The sequence below is a fragment of the Suncus etruscus genome, chromosome 8, assembly GCF_024139225.1.
Source record: "Suncus etruscus isolate mSunEtr1 chromosome 8, mSunEtr1.pri.cur, whole genome shotgun sequence".
In the NCBI taxonomy this organism is placed as follows: Eukaryota; Metazoa; Chordata; class Mammalia; order Eulipotyphla; family Soricidae; genus Suncus; species Suncus etruscus.
The window spans coordinates 10699525-10720689 of NC_064855.1; the positions used below are offsets into that span (position 1 = coordinate 10699525).

At 47.5% G+C, this 21165-nt stretch overlaps 2 protein-coding genes across 2 annotated transcripts; both read right to left on the reverse strand.

Moving 5' to 3' along the window:
• Positions 1–1132: 1132 nt before the first annotated feature.
• TBRG1 (transforming growth factor beta regulator 1) lies at positions 1133–8271 on the reverse strand. The gene is made up of 10 exons (XM_049778362.1): positions 8129–8271; positions 7827–8088; positions 6010–6080; positions 5217–5449; positions 4470–4606; positions 4083–4229; positions 2910–3007; positions 2615–2725; positions 2216–2355; positions 1133–1462 (listed from the first exon to the last, which is right to left on the reverse strand). Exons 1-10 carry the CDS (start codon positions 8269–8271, stop codon positions 1281–1283), a joined length of 1524 nt encoding a protein of 507 aa, XP_049634319.1. The 3' UTR covers positions 1133–1280.
• Positions 8272–10159: 1888 nt separating this feature from the next.
• PANX3 (pannexin 3) lies at positions 10160–15390 on the reverse strand. The gene is made up of 4 exons (XM_049777940.1): positions 15210–15390; positions 13910–14052; positions 13082–13296; positions 10160–10799 (listed from the first exon to the last, which is right to left on the reverse strand). Exons 1-4 carry the CDS (start codon positions 15388–15390, stop codon positions 10160–10162), a joined length of 1179 nt encoding a protein of 392 aa, XP_049633897.1.
• Positions 15391–21165: the final 5775 nt, after the last annotated feature.

Consider the following 21165-nt stretch of genomic DNA (forward strand, 5'->3'; position numbering starts at 1 on the left):
AAACCACATTCGAAGCAATGAGGAAATAAAACAGATGGGGCTGGGATGGAAGGGCTTTTGTGGGTACTGTCAAAATTGTGAATTTTGGGGCCCGGAGAGATAGCACAGCGGTGTTTGCCTTGCAAGCAGCCGATCCAGGACCTAAGGAGGTTGGTTCAAATCCCAGTGTCCCATATGGTCCCCCATGCCTGCCAGGAACTATTTCTGAGCAGATAGCCAGGAGTAACCCCTGAGCACCGCTGGGTGTGGCCCAAAAACCAAAAAAAAAAAAAAAAAATTGTGAATTTTGGTGACATAATTTTAAAAAGTCCTGTTGTAAAAAAGTGCTGTTGTAAAAACAGCGAATGACAGTTTGGACTTGTGCTTTCTGAAGTGAAGCTAGTCTAGTGGTCAGTGGTGTGTGTGTGCATTTATACCAGTACAGACTGGGCTCGAAATGGACAACAGGTTGTTCTTGGGAGCAGAAGAGCCAGAGCTACATCACTTCCGTTCCTTTGAGAGCGGAGGTGGAGAAGCACCAGCCTTCCCACACTCTTTGGAGTCCTGGCAGAGTTCCCGGACAGGAGAGCCCTACCGTGCCAGGATCGTATTCAGTCACAAACTGAACAATGTGGTCTGCCCAGAGTCCAGAACTGCCCAGATTCTGCCCTGTGCATCTGTGCAGCGAGGGAGACTCCAGAGCATAAAGATGCTCTCCTGCCTGGCCAAAATCTTCCACTAGGCTCTCAGAGTTCAGGCCAAGTTCTTAAAATATTCCTCTCAGCCCTCAGGCAGAGTTTAGGGAAGGCTCTCAGACTCTTCCTCTTGATCAGTCCAGTACAGGCTCTCAGAATCTGCCTCTCTTCTTTAGGAGTTGGCAGCTCTCTCCTGGCTTAAAAGTCATTTAAGCTTATGCTAACTTATACAAAGCCGAGCCAATGGACAGACTGTAGCAGTTAGGGCATTTGCTTTGCATTTGCTAACCTGGGTTCAATCCCAGGCACCCCCTATGTGTTCCCCAAGCCCACCAGGAGTGATCCCTCAACACAAAGCCAGGAGTAAGCTCTGAGCATCACCAGATGTAGACCCCAAACCAAAACCAAAACCAAAACCAAACAAACAAAAAACCCCCAAAACTCTGATAAGAGAAAAATAAGCAGAAGTGTCAGGGACATTTATTCCTAAAAAGAAAGCAGCCAAAGTTTTTCCCTGTGACAGTCCCCACAGAACCCCCCATGACACAATGTGCTAACTTCATCTTCACTCCTGCTGTATTTTTCCATTCAGTCGGTAAAAAGTCATCACAATGAAAAGGAGGTGTCAGTTCCCTTCTCTTCAAGTGAAGGACTGAGCTGGCTACATGGTGAGGGGGACTTCAAGTGCTCAAGGGGAGAAGACTCTCCCAGGGGTTCATGTGTCAGGAGCATGGGCTGGTACGAAGATTCAAAGGCTGGAGGCTGGAGTTCTGGGAGGTCCAAGGATCCTGGAGTAAAAGATGGCAGTAAGTTCCATGGTTGCTTGGGTATCTCAGGAGCCCAGTGTCAGCCACATCCATGGCCTCTTTCTTTCTCAACCAATGCCCACATACCTTTATGCCATTTTGGCCTTTATAGTGGCCGATATTTATTCTTTCTTTTTTCTTTTGGTTTTTGGGCCACACCTAGCCGTGATCAGGGGTTACTCCTGGCTCTGTTCTCAGAAAACACTCCTAGCAAGCTTGGGGGACCATATGGGATGCTGGGAATCAAACCTAGGTCCATCCTGGGCCGACCACATGCAAGGCAAATGCCCTACTGCTGCACTATCTCTCCGGCCCTGATATTTACTCCTAAAACAAAAACTATGTCTTAAATAGAGTGACTTAGTGCTTAGGGTAACAATCTATTAGCTAAATGCGAGCTTTTTAGTTTATTTCAATCCCAGAGCCCTCCCTGACTCAAAGTTACAGTCTCTGACCACCTTATTCACTTATGAATGGCCATAGACAGAATCTGATCCTTCACGCTACTGGCAATATCCATTAGGGTCACAGCTTTCCCTGGGAGCTGACTCAGGTATAATTCAGGCTAAAAAAGGAGAAACCCTGTTTCTTAGCAGGCTCCAAAGTTGAGTAGTGACAACCTGTGAATGTCTGGATGCCTCGTGTGTGCTTGAGTGTGTCTACTCAGCTCTGAAATAGGGGAGAGGAGTCTAAAAATGATGAATTTCCAAGGAGAAAGGTGAAATGAAAAGATACCATTGAGAATAGGATCGTCATGGTCCTCCTCAAAAGTCTGTCCCTGAAAGGCGTCAAAGCTGATAGTTGCATCGTTCTCCGGAAGCTCCTGAGATAGTTGCCGTTCAGGTTGGCACACGTCGTACTTCACCCACCGGTAACTGCAGGGTCAAAGAGAATGATATTCAAGCCCCCACGGAATGTGATACCACAATTTTCGGTTGATATCTCCCACACTTCACTGCACGGGTACTGACCACACCAGTGCAGGGTTTCATGCCTGCTCACACTTCCAGAGCAGGGAGTGTACCCGGACTGCTGCAGCCCTGCCTGCAGTAGTAGCCTGAGGACCGAAAACAGCCCCTCAGGTGCCAGGGTTACTAACCACTGAGCAAAGGGAATAGGTTCAACCACACTTACTTGATGCACTGTTGAGCTCCTGGACAGCTCTGGATCAGGCTCTGAATAGTTGGATGAGAAAATCCAAAAAAGTCAGCTCCAGATGGAAGCAGGTCAGGCGGTGGTTTCCCCCTACAAGGAGGGGGAACATTTTATTTTGAGCACAGAAGGGATCTGGGATGGCATGTATGAACACAGGGGAATGTTCTCGGAGACTTGGAGACTAGTGGCCCTGTCAGCCTCAGGGTACAGGACTGTCCATCCATGTGCCCCAAGCGACATATGAGGTAGCCCCTTAAGTGCGTGATCAACTCACAGAGTCACACTGATGGTCTTGAGCAGTTCTGCGTGGCAGACATCTGCAGAGGAGCTGACAATGGCATTCTGGGGGTCATCTTCAGGAACAATCTCAAACTGAGAAGAGAAAGGAGCAACCAAGTGACTAGATTTCCAGGAGGAAGAGGAGAAAGCAACATCACTAAATATTTCTTTACTCGAAATGACTAGAAGCTGCTTCATATATTCTCTTCCCTTAGTTTTTGGGTTACACCTGGAAATGCTCAGGGTCTGCTCTGTTTCAGTGTCTGGGGACCAGGTGCCAGGATTGAACCAGGGCTCTTGCATGTAAAGCCTGGTCTCTGCTTCTTGGAGTTACCTCCCTAGCCCAGAAGGGTACAACTTCCTAGAGGGTTATTTAAAACTCAGGCAAATCTAAGAAAGCAGAGAAAGTTCTTTAATTTTATCCTTGCCCGATGCTTCCCAGAAGTCAGCTCTTTAGACACAACCTGCACGCACCCACCGTTCCAGACTATTTCCTGTCCAAAATGCAAATGCAAAGAGCGCTTTATAGGCAATGATGTGACACTATGTGACCTTAGCTGATTATAGTTGAGGAATGCTGCTGGTCATTCTAATGGCAGCTGCCCTTCAATTTCCCAATTCATCTTCTGAACTGCAAAGTGTCTTTCTTGACCGCTTATATAAAGAAACGTATAATTAGACTAACACTGAGGACTTTTTGCCAAAATTTTTACAGCAGGTTGGGGGAATATTGTCTTACTCGCGGCTAACTTGGGTTCAATCCCTGGTACCACGTTTGGTCTCCCCAAACCCACCAAGAGTGATCTCTAAGCACCATGGTGGCACTCTCCCAACCCCAAGAACATTTCATCACAAATGCTATGTTGTCAACCTGATTCCTTTACTAGCTCCACGTAAAATTCAAGCAATTTCCCCAGGTTTTGGGTGCTCAGTCATATCACTTTAGACAAGATTAGTTGATTTTGTTCGTGTATGCCAAAATTCAAAATGTTTTCTAGACTTTACAGACTAGGTTTTGACTCCGATTAGTTTTTCTCTGTGGCTGTTAACTTCACTGAAGTCAATTTTAATAGTCAGACTTTACAGTGGTCCTGCAAATCTGTCCATAAATTGGGAACTGAAGTCAGGGAAGGCAGATGAAGTGCTCATAAAAAGGAAGACAGTTTACCTGAGGCAGCATGCCCCCGTCCTTGACTTGGCAGGTATAGAGACACTTCTGGTCGGGGTGCTTCATGCTGTCATATACCCGCGTACTGCAATAGCCCACAGGGTAGATGGCGCTCTCATCATGGAAGCCAGGCCGGTCGGTGATGATCTGAAAATGATGCACCGACCTGTGATGAGCCCCGGGGAACTGAGGAGACCGTGTAATCTGGAGACTGCTGTGGGGCCCCTGAGAGGGAGTCTCCCCGCACCGAGAAAGCAGAGGCTGTGGCACAGAATCACTGACCTGATTTCGTCAGGGCTGGTTGGGAGCAGCAAAGGGCAGCTAACAGGCACAGGAAGAGCAGCCTAGCCCCGGCCCCCCATTTCTGGTTCTCCTGGTCTCACTCACCTCCCCCAGGCTATACACTGTGAGACCCCCCAGTCCGATGGGGAAAACGGGCCGTCCTGAGGGATCCAGGGCAATGGGCTGAACCGGCTTGCGAGCACCTGCCTCCAGTTTCCTTTTCTTGGATGTTTTCTTCAGAACTGAAACGCAAATCTGGGGTCACCCACTTTTGAGACCCTCCAATGCGGAGGGGAAGGGATAGATTGACATGTGAATGCTATAAGCCGATCCTGGTTCTCTCCACTCACTTTCTCCCACAGGTCCCAGGTTCTTTCTCAGCTGCCCAGCTGGCAGCAAGCACTTTCAGGGTGAAGGGTTCAAGCCTTCACCGTTCAAGGCCTCTTTTATAAGATTGGGACTCCCCATGCCAACAGAGTGCTCAGAAGACCACAAAGCCCATTCCCCTGCCCTAGGAAACTGGCGTGCCTACACCCCGTAAGGAATATTCCGCATATTGGCAAGCCTCCACGCACTGTGGAATCCTTGTGGCTTATACTGACATGCCTCCACCCAGTGTGGAATCTCCACAAACACTGGCATGTCTCTACCCAGTGTGAATCCTCCTTACACACTGGAACACCTCCACTCAATGTGGAAATTTCCTCCTTACACTTGCTTCTCAGGAGCTGTCAAGGCTTATGGAGGGGTGAGAGTTGGAATTAATGGTGACATGTGGCCACAATTAATACCAGGTCTTTCGCATTAGTTCATAAGCCACTAGGACAACTGACCTCTCCCCCACCAAGGTACCTTCCAGTTTGTTGTTTTCTTTGCCTTTTTCTTTTCTCTCCTTCTTGGATTTCTTTGCAAAAGGTTCCTCAGCCCCAGTGCTAGGACCAGCAATGGGCCCAGTTCCCTGGATGGTTCCTACTGTGCTGGCCACACCATAAGCCAGGGGCAAACTGGAGCTGTGGGAAGGAGCCACGGCCTGCACTTCTCCTTCAGTCAGAGCCTGAAGCTGCAGCAGCTTCTTTAGCAAGTACCTGAGGTGGGAAAGGAAAGGGTGAGTGAACTTTCAGAAGATCTCAACACAAAACACTGGTTTTGACATACAAAATCAGAATTATACACAGAATTGTTACACTCATGAAAAAGAGTCTCTGGGATGCTAGGACTAACCAAGCTCAGGAGGAGCTTAAGAGGTCAAGGATAAGGCTTGTACCTGGAGGTACAGTCTCTTGTACCTGGGAGCCACTACCTGGATGTGGAAGGTAAAGGATATTTAACATTAACTGCAAACATATGTCCACATATATGTCCATGTGCACTGCACAGTAGGACTAAATATCTATTTGTAGATATTTGTCAGAAATATCTTTGTCAGAGCTTTGTCAGAAAGGTGGACAATAAGCTGTCTCATCACCAGGGTCCAACATGACTAGGGGATATACAAGTGCCAGACTATATGAATTCAAGATCTGGCTGGCCTCTGCTGTGGGTTGTACAATGCACAGACAACCTGTTGGACAATGACTGGAATGACTCCAGAGCAGTTAGCACCAGTCACTGAAAATGTTTGAACACAAGGTTAGGGTAAGCTCACCTTCTTTCTTCTTTTGCTTTAAGAAACTTTTCCTCAAGACGAGCAATTTCGTCACAAATAGCAGCATTTTCCTTTAAGAAAAGAAATTAGAGTCACATAAAAGGAACCATCAAGAGTACTGTTCTACAAAGAGGTGTTCTATTTCAAAAGGAAGAAGTCAACCTCAGCCTCCCCTATAGACCAACTGTGAGGGAGAGAAAAAGAATCAGGGTCACCTGCAGGCCCGGCAGTTTGACTTGACCAGACTGGGGTACTTTTTAGCAAAAAGGGCAGCTTTTACGGACCATGCCAGAAGAAGGTGGAAAACAAGGGCTGTCCTAGGCAGCCCCAGATGTACCATCAGCCTGACTAGGGAAGTCATAGACAGGAAGAAGTGCAGCCTGCAATGGTGGCCAAACCCCGAGATGGTTGGTGGTGTTGTAGTCTCCTAAGTAGTAGGAATGCCCATTCCCGAGTGCTTTGATTTGTGGACTGCTAGTAAAACCAATGGAACCATGAAAACTTATGCTGCATGTTCTGAACCTTCAAGAAAATAACTGGATGGGACATATAAATATCTAGGGGAGTCATATTTTTTTTCCTACTGGGTGAGGGGCCACACCCAGTGATACACAGGGGTTATTCCTGGCTATACACTTAGAGATTACTCCTCTGTGCTCTGGGGACTCTATCGGATGCCCATGGATCAAACACTGGTTGTTGGCATGCAAGGCAAGTGCCCTCCTGTACTATCTCTCCAGCTCCAGTCCCAGGTATAATATTGTTTAAATCTTAGAATCTGCTTATCTACACTTTTGCTTTCCTGTCCCATACATAGCTTAAATAGGAAGTATCCTCCAGTCTCCCTGTCCAGAAAGCTAGCCTAGACCACATCCTCACAAAAATCTTCATGTTCTGGATGAAGAACCGCTCCTAACAAGCTCCTTTTGATACACAGGATAGTCAATTCTCTTAATTCTATCCAGTGTGCCTTGAGTGCTAAATAAATGTTGCCTGGGTTTAGTCAGCCTTCAAAGGCCATGTTTGACCCACAATATTATGTTGTCTTTCTCATCTGGAATCTCTTTTCTTAGAATGACACAAGATATGTTTCTTCAGAATTTTGGCATAGACCAATTAGATTAGAGTCTTCCAGTAGGCAGGTAAAGAGAAAAAGTGTGATTCCGATGAAGTCACTTAGGTTTATCTAAATCAAGCAAAATCCTCTTCCTAGACTTCCATTCTCTCTCTTTGCCTGCCTCTGTCCAGACACCCTGGTTGACTACTCACATCCTATACTTCTTAGGACGCTAATCTGAATGTGCTGTCACTACTACCCAGTCTGCAATGAAGGTTCCCCTCCTCACAACTTCCCCTATGCTTCCAAAAAAAATAAAAGCCAGGGGTTGCTCATGCAGAAACGGGTGGATGTACAGGAGGACTCAGAGGTGGGAGAACACTCCCTTATTTTCCCAGCTCGGAGAGTTGAGCAAGATGCCATGTCAGTGGTGTCAGCAGTGGGGGATGTGTGTGTCATGCAATTAACTGGACTCCGTGGTCTTAGTGAAGCCAGGGGTAGAGGGGTGTGTGTGTGTGTGTGTGTATTGGGGATGCAGCAGACATTGGGACCCATGTTTGTGTGTGTGTGTGTGTGTGTGTGTGTGTGTGTTGGGGATACAGCAGGCACTGCAACGTGTGTGTGCGTGTGTGTGTGTGTTGGGGATGCAGCAGGCACTGGGACCCGTGCGTGCATGTGTGCGCGTGCGTGCGGTGATGCAGCAGGCACTCGGACCCGTGCCAGCCCCAGGACGGGGGCGCGGCGGACAGCGCGCACTCACAAAAACGGTGGCCTTGGCCGCTTTGCGCAGGCGCAGATACTTGAGCCGGTACTTCCCGTTCTGGCTCTTCTTCGGGAGCTTTTTCATCCTGGCCCGGGAGGCCTGCAGCGGGGCGAGCGGGCTCAGGGTACGGCCCCGCTCGGGGGTCTCCAGGGCGCGGCCGACATCGGGCGCGAGTCTCTCGGACTCCGGGGGGGGCGCCGCAGCACCCAGCGCCCCTAAGCACAGCCGGCAATGGGCGCCGAGCGGCCACTTCCGCGTCCTACCCGGAAGTGACGCAGGATAAACACGTCACTTCCGGCGCCCCCCCCGAGAGCACGTAGACGAGATTTCGTGGAGGTTTGGCGAGATTCTCGGACAGGCCCCTCGAGACTTCCGGGCCGCTCGCGGGCGAGGCTCTCGCGGTCGAGTCGGCCTGGCCGAGCGGGACCCGGGTCGGCGCCATCTTGGAAGGCCTAGACACAAGCGCGCGCATGCGCACACCGAAGGGCTTGTGTTTCCCTTTGGGAGAAGGAATCCCAGGAGGGAGCAAAGGAGAGAGAGCTGGTCTATCTAAATGGCATGCTTGGTTTCTTCCTATCCCATCATCATTTTACATTTTACATTTACATCATTTTATATTATTTTCCAGATGGTCTTCTTGGTCATTGGTTTGCCAAGTGCTTCTTTTTTAAGACACAGTTACCTAACAACCCCCCCCCCCCCAATCTCACCACCCCAATTTCAGGATTATGTAGAAGTTGAATGTAATATTACTGGGCATTTCTGTGACTGTATTTATTTATTAGAATATTTGTTTAATGCCTACTCTTTGGCCCAACCTTTAGGTTCCTATTTAAAAAGCAAGGATAGAGTGTCAAGGAGCCTTAGTTAGAAGTATAATAGGTGTTTTCTATTGCTATGGCAGCACCCAGCTAGAAAAGTGGGGCTACATAGAAGGGATCTTGAAGAAGCAGGTGCAGACAGACTCAAAGAGAGCCAGCGGTCAGCTCAGGAAGCACAGATTGGGTAGTAGTGTGACAGTGCATTCAGTTTGGCGTCCTAAGAAGTATGGGTTGTGTAGTAGTCAGCCAGGGTGTCTGGACAGAGACAGGCAGAGAGAGAGAAGGGAAGTCCAGGAAGAGGGTTTGCTTGATTTAGATAAACCTAAGTGACTTCATAGGAATAACACATTTTCTCTTCACCTACCTACTGGAAGAAAACTTTTAACTGGTCTATGCCAAAATTCTGAAGAAACATATATTGTGTCATTCTAAGAAAAGAGATATCAGATGAGAAAGGCAACATGATATTGTGGGTCAAACATGGCCTTTGGAGTCTAACTAAACCCAGGCTCAGGATGGGAGTTAGAAATTCTGAGGGAGGGGTGATGGATTCAGATAAGAGAGAGAGGAACAGTCCATCCGAAGGACTTCTACGTACTAAATATTAGTGATGGGCAGTGGGCAGAAGTTGGATATACTCTGGAATATTCGGAGTCAAGTGAACCCAGTAAGAATAGTGACTGAGTCAGCAGGGGCCATAGTCCAGTGAGACAGGCATTTATTTGCCTAGAATATGGCTGCCCCAGGTTCAATCCCCAACACTATATGTGGCTTTTGAGCACTGGGAGCTGTGTCTCCCCCCAACCTAAAAACCAAACCAAACCCATTGTAAAGGAATTTGTGGCCTATAATCCCAGCCATGGATTACATAATGGATGTGTATCTTCACACTTCCAGGCTGCATCCATTGCTGTGTGCAGCATTAGCTATTTTCTACACTGTCCTCAGCCCCAAGAACAGGTTACAAATTCTTGCCATTGTTCTGTCCCTGGCCAGCAGTGCTCATGAATCCCACAGAGTGAGCTGAGCACACTCCAAGGATTTCAACCACCTGAAAAGGTTTCCAGAAATTTCACATCTTTATTCTCTTGCCACATTGCTCTGCTTGTGCTTTGAGGTGAACAATAGCCTAGTGGGGCCTGCAGCAAATGAGAGAAGAATCTATCTCCATAAACAGCCTTGAGTTCCTCTTTCTGAGTCAGAAGATCTCACACATATAGACAGAACATGAAGACTTTCCTTCAGCTTCTTTTCTATCCCCATGGCATGCACCTTTTATTTTTCTTTTTAAATTCTTGAAATCAAGCTCCAACTTTCAGACACATTTCCATATGTGGTTGCTACCTTTTTAAGTTCAGAAAAAACATGGTATAGTAGAATCTCCAGTTCAGTGGAACCCAAGTAGCTCTAAAGTGGGTAGTTTTGTACATACTGTGTCTCATTGCGAGGAAGGAGAGAGCTTGACTTTCTGTAACACCGTCTTCCCCTTGGTTTCTTCATGACAGTTCACTATGGGTGTTCATCGCCCCCTTGGTAGGCCAGAAGTTTGGGTTTGGATGGCTCCAGGCCGGCCAGCAATGTCATGAAGTCAACCACAGTGTCAATGTTGTGCTTCTGGGCTGTGGTGTCCTTGAGCACACAAAGTACGCTAAGCCAGCTGAAGGAGACAAGCTCGGAGATGTTGGCACGGAGGAAGAGGAGGATGACGTTGAGGTCATTGACTGGGCAGCCCAGCATTTTTCTGCTGAGGAGGTCAAAGGCTGGCAGCATCTCATAGATGGACAGAAGCCCCTTGTCCCAGCGGCAGAGGCGTGTGAGGTTGTAGATTATGACGGGCACCAGGAGTGTGTAGACAGCTACCGTGCAGACACTAACAGTTTGGAAGGCGCCCAGCGAAGTGAGCCTGCATGAGATGAGCTGTGGCACTTGGGGCTCCCCGCTCAGTAGCCCTGACTTGACAGAGCAGCTGAATTCCTCTTGGAAGAAGACGTCCAGGTGGAAATGGCCCAGGTAGAGGTAGGTGGCAGCTGTGAAGATGAGCAGCAGCGAGTTCCGCAGGAGGTAGGTGGCCACAAGCAAGTGTGAACGTTGTTTGCACGCCAGGTAACGCTCGAGAAGGGGGAACTCAAAATACCGCTCCTTCCTGGCCCTGTGTATGTGTGGGGAGGTTGGTGAGGGTAGGACAGTGGGCATGTGGTATTGGGCACAGCATATTCAGCTTGGTGTTCTGGGCTTTCAGGAAACACTGAGCACAAGCACCTCTCTCCTCAAATAGAGCATGAGCACCTATGGATTTTCCCAGTGCAGAGTGCAATAAGGCAGGAATAACCCTTTCTTGGGGGAATGATATCCATTACTATGGTTTTCTGCCCAGCAGGGCCTCTAACCCTTTATGCTTAGTCATGTTCCTAGGAAGTAATAGGCTTATTTATTTGTTATTTTCTTGGGTGTACTGGGTATACTCAGGGCTTACTTCTGGTTCTATGTTCAGGAACCACTCCTGGTGAGATCTGGGGACCATATAGAGTACCAGGGATTAAGCCCAGGTTGACTTCATGCAAGACAAGGAACAGACACTACCTGCTGTGTTATTACTCCAGCTGGCAGTAAACTAAGTTAGCACTGGACTGGGAATCTAAAAATACAGTCTCAATTTTGGTCAGTATGAGGTTTTTTGTTCTTGTTTTTGTTTTTCGTTTTGGTTTTTGGGCCACACCCAGTGACGCTCAGGGGTTACACCTGGCAATGCACTCAGAAATTGCTCCTGGCTTGGGGGACCACAGGGGACACCAGGGGATCTAACCGTGGTCTGTCCTAGGCTAGCTCAGCCAAGGCAGATGCCTTACCATTTGCTCCACTGCTCCAGCCCCAGGACGGTGTAAATTTTAAGACAGTTTTTTTTTTTCCACACCCAGCAGCACTCAGAAATTACTCCCAGAAAGCACAGGAGACCATATGAGATGCCGGGGACTGAACTTGGTCAGCTGTGTGCAAGACAAAACCCTACCTGCTATGCTATTGCTTCAGCCCTTATTGATTTTTAAACTTTTAAAAAATTTTTTTAATATATATATATATATATATATATATATATATATATATATATATATATATATGGTTTTTGCGGCACACCCAGCAGTGCTCATGGGTTACTCATGGCTCTACGCTCAGAAATCGCTCCTGGCAGGCTCAGGGGACCACATGGGATGCCGGGATTTGAACCACCGTTCTTCTGCATGCAAGGCAAATGTCTTACCTCCATGCTATCTCTACAGCTCCCTAAACTTTTCTTTTTAATAAAACACACTAACAAATATTTGTTGAGAGCTGTGGAAGTTGGTCTCTACATAACTGAAGTGCACAGTTTCTCCTCTCACTTATTGAAAGGGCTAGATAACATTTGCAAATGAGAGTTATAATATAGCTCAGTGAGTTGCTAAAATGCTGGATGCAAACCATGGTTTGTAGGAACTGGGAGAGCGAGAAGAGGTGGCCTAGAGCAAGCAGAGAGACCCCTTTACAAAGATGCTTCTTTGAGCAGGAGGGGAGTAACCCAGATAAGCTGCAGAAGCTGGCTTTTGAGGCAGTCTGTATAGCTAAACCTGGTGAGCCCACTTTGAACTGCTCCATTCCACAGCCTTACAACTTACCTACCCACTTCTTTGCTGGTGGGGGGGGGGGCACTCAGCTATGTGCAGAGTTCAATTCTGGCTCTGTGCTCAGGGATCAGTCCTAATGGACTTGGGGGAACATATTGGATACTGGGGATGAATCTTAGGTCAGTTATGTGCAAGGCAAACTCCCTTCCTGCTGTCCTATCACTCCAGCCCCTCAATGATCTTTGCCCCCACCATCATCTATGAGCTTTACTGATGAATCATGCTTACTTCTTGTATGATTGAATAAGCTGTTGCCTTGCCTGGGTAAGTATTATTTGGTTACCCCTCCCTTTACATAACACATATGCATACACATGGATTTTCTTTTGTTTTGTGGAGGCAAGGATTGAACCCAGGGCCCAAGACCATCAAGGCAAGCTCTCTCCTGTCCCAGGCTACACACACACATGTCTGTAGCACCCAGAACTGCCCAGGTCTCCCCTCAAATGGCTGGATGCTGAGGAGAGAGCAGGGCTGGCTCGGGAGAAAAGAACATGCTTGGGTAGGAAGCATGTGGGAGGGAGTTTGGAAAAGGAGTTGGTGACAGATGTGGAAGGCCTTGGAGAAATCTGGGGTGTTTTTTGGAGGTCTGGGTAGAGCCATGCAAGTTTCTGAGCCACAATTTTTATGGACAAAGAGGCACTGGGGGTTCCATGCATTTACCGCTAAGGAGGTTGCTTCCTCCCATCCCAGATAGAACATAAGGCACTTAGCACCAGGACCTCTCAAAGGCCACCCAGAGGATGGTTTAGGGATTCCTCTGGCAACTCACTTGTCCAGCTCATCCCAGAACACGTGTGGGTCAGCGCAAGCCTGGCGGATCTTCAGCATATGCTGCACTAGGCGGATGGAGCGGTTGTAGGACTTGTCCAGTTCACTGATGATGAAACGCAGGTCTGAGCTGAGGGCTGGTACAGCCACGTACTGCCACAGCACTGCTGGAAGGTACATGGCCATGGCCAGGGCCAGCAGGGAGTATGGCAGGGCCTGTGGGATGAGAGGGGGCTCAGCTGGCACCCCCACTAGGCAGGCAGCATAGGAAAGGACTGCAGCCAACGGGGCCCCAAGCTCTTTCTGAGGTAGCCAGGCATGCATGCAAGGCCTGGGAGAGCTGGGATGGGCTCTTGTGCACTCTAGGCATACAGCTGAAGCTTGTCCCATTTTGGGGGACTTTCTACAGGTCTGAGGCCCCCATGGGCCTTTTTTGGTCAGCTGGGCAGATATTTCACTGAAAGGACCTGAGGAAGTGATGCTTGTCAGGCTTGAGAGAGTTGGAGTACCCAGGATACCCTAGTTATGCTGGGGCCCCCAGGACTGCAGCAGAGATGCTAAGAGACCATCTGCTGCTGGGATTAGAACCCTGGTAGGTGACATGTGCCCTAACTGCAGTACTATGTCCTGGCCACTAGAAGGCACACTTTAAGTAGCAGGCCAACAGCTCTCACAGGGCACAAGCTTCTGGTCAGAGAACCCAGGACCCCCAAGATCACAGACAGTTATTGGCTTGAAGCCTGGAGTCAGTGCCAGAGTTGGGGAAAGTGGAGTGCCAAGGAGGCAGGGAAAGCTGAAGGCACTACAACGCTGCAGTCCAGAACCTTACCTTGTGCGGCCACAGGGATTTGATCTTGTACTGGCCAGACTCCTCTTGTTTGTGGTGGGCCAGGGAGTCCCAGCAGGAACTGTCCACGAAGGCGGCCTGCCGAACACTGAAGTTCCCAGGGGAGAAACAGCTGATGGGAGAGCCTGCAGCAGGGATGTTGTGAGCAGGAGCCTCGGAGAGCCACTGGTGCTCTGGGGACTGGGGCTAGGAGATATGGTTACCAGGTGGCCAGGGGCTAAGAAGGATGATCACGGCATGGTCATCACCCGGGTCCAGGGGCTAGTGAGAGATGGTCACTCCTTGTCCCTCTAAGGACTGACCAACACCCCAGTACCAGCCTTCTGGACTCATCACGGCTGGGACACTGAACTTGTGTTTGGCACAGCTGTTAAGGCCCAGAGCTGGCAGGGTGTGAGAGAGGGAGAGGGGAGGAAAAGAGAGGAAGAGTGAGAGATAGAGAGACAGAGACAAAAAGACACACACACACAGAGGGAGAGAGAGGAGGGAAGGAGGGAAAGATAGACAGAAAGGAAGAGGGAGAGAGTGGAAGAAAAAAGAAGAGAAGAGAATTCTGTCACTTAAAGTTCAGAGTGAAGGTTCCCAGACTTACTGTCCCTTCCCAAAAAGAAATACCCCAGGCACTTGGTACCCCTGGAAACACACCCCCTTAAGTAAACATACAGAAGCCCCCTCTACATCCTTGGGGCATGCTCAGGGGTGCTGGTGGGTGTGCTGGACAGGCCAAGAGGATTTACTCCAGGGCTTTGGAGTCAAAGTGGGAGAGGGGTACAAGGCAGCTGCTGGGGGTGGGGAGCAGGCACAAAGGAATCTTTTGTTTTTCCATCATCCACTAGAAACAGGCACACATGGGTAGAAGAGTAGATTTGATTCCCAGGAAGGGCAGTCCCGGTGGGGATGCTGCTTCTCAAAGGTCCAAATGCTTTTCTGCAGGGTAGGTAGGGGTCTGCTGAGATCCTCAGCACTCGCATGGGATGAGGTCAGTGTGTGGCTGGGGTTTGTGGACAGGAGGGAGTGTCTCTGTGTGTGGGACTGCTGGACCAGGCTCGGCCTGTCCTGTCCTCTCCGTCCAAGTTCTGGCCAGAGCAGACACTGCCCCACCTGATCCTCAGTGACAGGCTGGAAGTAGGGACCAGGGACTCTGAGGCACAGGCAGAGCAGGGTTAAAGCCCAAGTATTCCAGTGCCTCTGCACCAGACAAGAAAACCATTGAGTTCCTACCAGAAACCTTGGGAAAAAGAGGTCTGGGCCCTTTTTGAACACAATCCGAGCAGCCACTTACCAGCCGAGAACTCCTGGGCGAATGCCAGTGACATGAGCAGCAAAGGGAAGCCTATGGCCACGAACTTGACCAGGCGGTCCAGGGGCAGCTCCAGATGAAGCCCCTGGAGACGTGGCCCCCTGCGGTCTGGCAGGAGGGCATCGGAGAGCATGTACTCGGCAGCTGCATGAGCCAAAGACATGCTGCCCGGGTTAGGGTGTCCAGGTCAGCAGGAGGGAACCCAGGAGGGCTGGGAGCACTGCAGGCTTGAAACCCACCTGAGTGGACCACTAGTCAGTGGGAGTCTGTGCCCAGGGCAGCCTCTAGTTGCCTAAGTAGCTGGGCAGGGCCAGCCGGTGCCCACATGCACCTGGTGATTAGCCAGAGCAGCGCCCAGTGGTTCCGGCTGCAGGAGGGTCGGCTGCCAGCTGCCGTCCCTGGATTGCCCCTGAGCAGATGGGCCCTGTGGCTTTAGGCTTCCCTCTCATTAATAAAGTATTTTTGGCAACGTGGTGGAGGGAAGGGAGGGAAGAAGGGCCATAGAACCTGCCCCACCCCCATGTAATTTGGGTGGGGATCCTGAAATTCATGGAAGGGCCTCATTTTGTGGCTTGGGTGGGAATTGAGAGTCCCCCACCTCCTTGCCATTGCTGCTTCCACAGCAGGGATATTTTTTCTTGGGCTCAGGTTCTTTTCCAGAAATTTCTTGGGTTGGTGTTCGATTTCCTTCCCTATCTTTAGTCTCTTTGTTTCCCAAATATTTCAATAACGGCTTTATAATTTCCACATTTTTTTCCTGTTTGTTTTTGGACCACATGCTCGGTGCTCAGACATTATTTGTAGCTCTAGGTTAGCCCTTGGAGGCGCTCAGGGGACCATGAGCTGCCATTGCTGCTTCCACAGCAGGGATATTTTTTCTTGGGCTCAGGTTCTTTTCCAGAAATTTCTTGGGTTGGTGTTCGATTTCCTTCCCTATCTTTAGTCTCTTTGTTTCCCAAATATTTCAATAACGGCTTTATAATTTCCACATTTTTTTCCTGTTTGTTTTTGGACCACATGCTTGGTGCTCAGACATTATTTGTAGCTCTAGGTTAGCCCTTGGAGGCGCTCAGGGGACCATGAGGTGCTGGGGATTGAATTTGGGGATCTCACATACAAGGCATACACTCAGTCTGTTGTGTGCTCTCTCTCTCTCTCTCTCTCTCTCTCAGCCTTCTCTCTCTCAGCCTTCTCTCTCTCTCTCAGCCTTCTCTCTCTCTCTCTCTCTTTTGTTTTTGGGTCATACCTGGTGGCACCCAAGGGTTACTCCTGGCTCAGTGCTCAGAAATTACTCCTGATAGCCTCAGGGGACTATATGGGATGCTAGAGATTTAATCTGGGTTAGCTGCATACAAGGAAAATGTACTATCACACCCCTATTTTTTTTGTTTGTTTTGGGGACCATACCTAGCAGTGCTCAAAGGTTACTCCTGGCTCTGCACTCAGGGGATCATTCCTGGTGGTACTTAGGAGGCCATATTGGATACCAGGTATCAAACTCAGTCAGCTACATGTGAGGTATGTAATCTCCCTGCTGTGTTATTGCTCTGGTCCTTTCTGTCTCTGTCTGTTTGCCTGCCTGCCTGCCTGTCTGTCTGTCTCAAGCCCTACCCATTTTCTGGAAAGCTGAGGGCTGTGGGCAGCACGAAGGACCTCTCCTTGGACACTAGAGAAAGAATGTTTTCAGTCAGCACATGTCACTTGTCCCTGTGTCCCTGCCTCTGTGGTTCAGCATCTTCATCTCTCCAGTAGTATGTTGTGGCTTGACAAGACCATGAGTATTAAGAACATAGCATGGAAAGGTACTTGTGAACCATTCAGGGTAGGGCAAATGCCAGCTATGATTACAACTGTCTGGAGTGGGGTAGGTGGAGCAGTAGGCACAGGGCATTGGGCACTCTGTCCCTCACAGTGTACTAGGCTGAGCTGGCTGGATGGTTCTGTTAAGTACTGATGGAATCCCACAGTTTCTGAGGACCTCTAGGGCCATGCCAGCAGTGATCAAGAAAACCAGGGTTACATTAAGCAGTGCTTGGGGCCCTCGAGGGCCACAGCAGGCAGTGTTGAGGGACTTGTATGCTACAACTGTTGGTGCTTGGGGCATGTAGTGCCAAGGACTGAAAGATCTTAAGAAAGCTCCTTGTCATTTTTCATAGACTTGGTACCAATTTGCACTGATGTGGGTGAGATGAACTGGGCTTCCTCCACCCCTCTCATGGCTGTAAGTATCTGTATGTCAAGGGAGGCAGATGGTCACTTTGCTTGACCTGTAAATAAAGGTTTTTCTCATTTGAAGGGTCAGAGAGAGGAAGAAAACCCACAGTGCTCCCCTCAACAATATTTAGCCCAGCTGTGCACTGATGATTTAATGCCTGGCTAGGGTACTGCTGTGTGTGTGTGTGTGTGTGTGTGTGTGTGTGTGCATGTGTGTGTGTGTGTGTGTGTGTGTGTGTGTGTGTGTGTGTCTGTATGCTTGGAACTGTGGGGCTGAGGCTTCAACTCTGGGGCCTCTGCATGTGCTTAGATCCTTTAGTGATCTTCTGGAATCCCAAGAATTCTTATTTTTAAGTGGGGTCACACCTGCAGATTCTTAGGGTTACTCCTGACTGTGCTCAGGAATCACTCCTGCGAGCCTTGGGGTGATGGTGGGAATGCTGGGGATCAAATAAGGATCTGTTGTGTGCAAGGTAAGTGTTCTACTAATTCTACTATGGCCTTGGCCCTGATTTTAGATTTTTTGAGCGGGGCACACCTGGTGGTGCTGAGCAGTTACTCCTGGCTCTGCACTCAGAAATCACTCCTGGCAGGCTTGGGGAGCATATGGGATGCCAGAGATCAATCCCAGTTCAGCTATGTGCAAGGCAAATGCCTTACCCTCTGTACTATGGCTCTGGTCCTAAGTTTTTTTCTGAAGAAGCAACAGTATAGGGGTTTCAGGAATCAGTGTTGCACACAGAGGACCTGGGTTGATTCCAGGCCTGGGGCTCTGCTATGTATGATGATTTAGTACTGTTGGGTGTGGCCCAGAAAGCAAACAGATTAAGAAATTCTTAGTCTATATTTAGTTTTGTGAAAGATTTGTAAACCACTTTGGTCAAAATAAAAATAAAAAAAAAAGAGTTTCCTAGTCTTTGTAAACTCATGTGCTGATAATGCAGTCTGGTTTTTATGAGCACTCGTGAGTGGGCTGTGGGCTGAGCAGAGAGAGAAGCCTAGTATGGAGAGGATCTCACACCCCCCTGTAACCCTTCAACTGCCACACTTGCCTTTGCCCCAAGTTTCATGCACTTTTGCCAAATGTTTATTCTGGGTTTGTGGGAAACATTTTCTCTTGCTATTTTGGAATTAGTTTCTCTCACAGTTGAAAGCAAGGACTTCAACACACGAGTGTACTGTGCACTGTGTGGTTGCATGAGCTGGTCAGGAAAACCTTTTTCTTCCAGAGCCCTCGGTATCCCTCTTTATTGGGGACCCTAGAGACCCCTCTGGGTCTCCATCACCAGGTTTTGCTGACTTTGTCCTTTACAGAAGTGGAATCAGGAGCATGCATTTGCAGGGATGTCTTTAGTTCTTCATTGCATTTATTATTATCATTAATAATATTATTAATATTATTTAAAATAATATATTTATTTAAGCACCATGATTACGAACACATTTGTAGTTGTGCTTAAGTTATAAAAATGAACACCACCCTTCACCAGTGCAACTTTCCCACCACCAATGCCCCATATTCTTCATCCCCCTCCTTGTTTTCAAGACAGGCATTCTATTTCTCTCACTCACTACCATTGTCACGATAGTTCTCTGTGTAGTTATTTCTCTAACTGCACTCATCACTATTTGTGGTAAGCTTTATACCATGAGCCCTCATCTCTATTGTCTCTGGGTATTATTACAATAATGTAATGAGTGAGACTATTCTGTGTCTATCTATCTCCCTCTGATTCATTTCACTCAGCATAATATGTCCATACATATGTACATGTCCATCCATGCACAGGAAAATTTCATGACTTCATTTTTTCTGTGGCTGCATAATATTTCATTGTGTATATGTACCATATTTTCTTTAACCACTCATTTGTTGTCAGGCATCTAGGTTGTATCCAGATTGTCTATTGTAAATAGTGCTGCAATGAATAGGCACGAAGAGGGTATTTTTCTATTGTGTCTTTGTCTTCCTAGGGTATATCCCTAGGATTGATATAGCTGGATCATATAGGAGCTCAATTTCCAGTTTTTTGAGGAATCTCCATATTGTTTTTCATAAAGGCTGGACTAGATGGCATTCTCACCAGCAGTGAATGAGCATTCCTTTCTCTCTACAGCCCCACCAGGACTGATTGTTCCTGTTCTTTGTGATGTGTGCCAGTCTCTGTGGCATGAGATGGTATCTCATTGTTGCTTTGATTTGCATCTCCCTGATGATTAGTGATGTGGATCATTTTTCATGTGCCTTTTGGCCATTTGTATTTCTTCTTTGAGGAATTGTCTATTCATTTCTTCTCCCCATTTTTTGATGGGGTTAGATGTTTCTTTTTTCTTGTTAAGTTCTGTTAGTACCTTGTGTTTTTCAATATTAGTACCTTGTCTGATGGGTGAATAGTTTCTTCCATTCTGTGGGTGGCCTTTGTATTCTAGTCACTATTTCCTTTGAGGTGCGGAAGCTTCTCAGTTTGATGTAATTCCATTTGTTTATCTCTGCTTCCACTCATTTGGACAGTGATGTTTCTTCTATAAAGATACCTTTTGTTTTAATGTCATGGAGTGTTTTACCTATGTGCTCTTCTACATACCTTATGGTTCCAGGTCTGATATCAAAGTCTTTAATACATTTGGATTTGATCTTTGTGCAATGTGTTAGATGGAGGTCCAAGTTCACTTTTTTATATATGGTTGATCAGTTGTCCCAACACCACTTATTGAAGAGGCTTTCCTTGCTCCATTTTGCATTTCTTGCCCCTTTATCAAAGATTAATTGATTGTATGTCTTGGGAATATTCTCTGAATACTCAAGTCTATTCCATTGATCTGAGGGTTTGTCTTTATTCCAGTATCATGCTGTTTTAATGACTATTGCTTTGTAGTACAACTTAAAGTTGGGGAAAGTGATGCCTCCCATCTTCTTTTTCCTAAGGGTTGCTTTAGATATTTGTAGGTGTTTTTGTTCCAAATGAATTTCAGGAGTGTTTGATACACTTCTTTGAAGTGGGTATCCTTAGAGGAATTTGCTTAACTCAATACCTTTCAGTTTTCTCCAGGTTCTAGCAAACCGCTTCATTTTACATTTTCTTATGGCTGTATAGTATTCTATTGCATATTAATCATATGACTTCTTTATCTTTTATCAATTGGACATTTTGTCACTTCCATATGTTGGTTACTATAACAAGTATTGCATTGAATGTCAGTTTGATTTTATTTTGAGGAATGTCATTACTTAAAATGTTATTTAAAAACTCAGCAACAATCAAGTTAGTTGCTATTTCTATAGTTAGCATTTTTTTCTGCAAAGTATTTCACTACACTCATTTGGCTGTTGATAAACACCCTTTTAGCTTGTACAGGAAAACTTGTCAGGGATAAATATCTAGGGCCAGAGTTCCTGGGTGACAGGGCAGCGAAGATTCATTTGTCTCATATATCAGTGTGCTCTTCCAAATGCTGGTGCTGAGGGTCTCCTGGATTCCCACCTTATTACCAATAATCTGCACCATTAACTCTTAATTTTATGATACTTGATAGAAATAGGGGTCCTTAAAGTGTGGTTCAAAGCCTCCTGAGATCGCTTTAGACTTTTCAAAGGAATCTGAAAAATTGACATGCTAACATTGAGACACTGTTTGAGATGAGGGATATGGCGCAGCTGCAAGTCCCACCTTTTAGTCCAGCTCTACTAAAACCAAATCAAACCAAACACTGCTTATTTGCCATG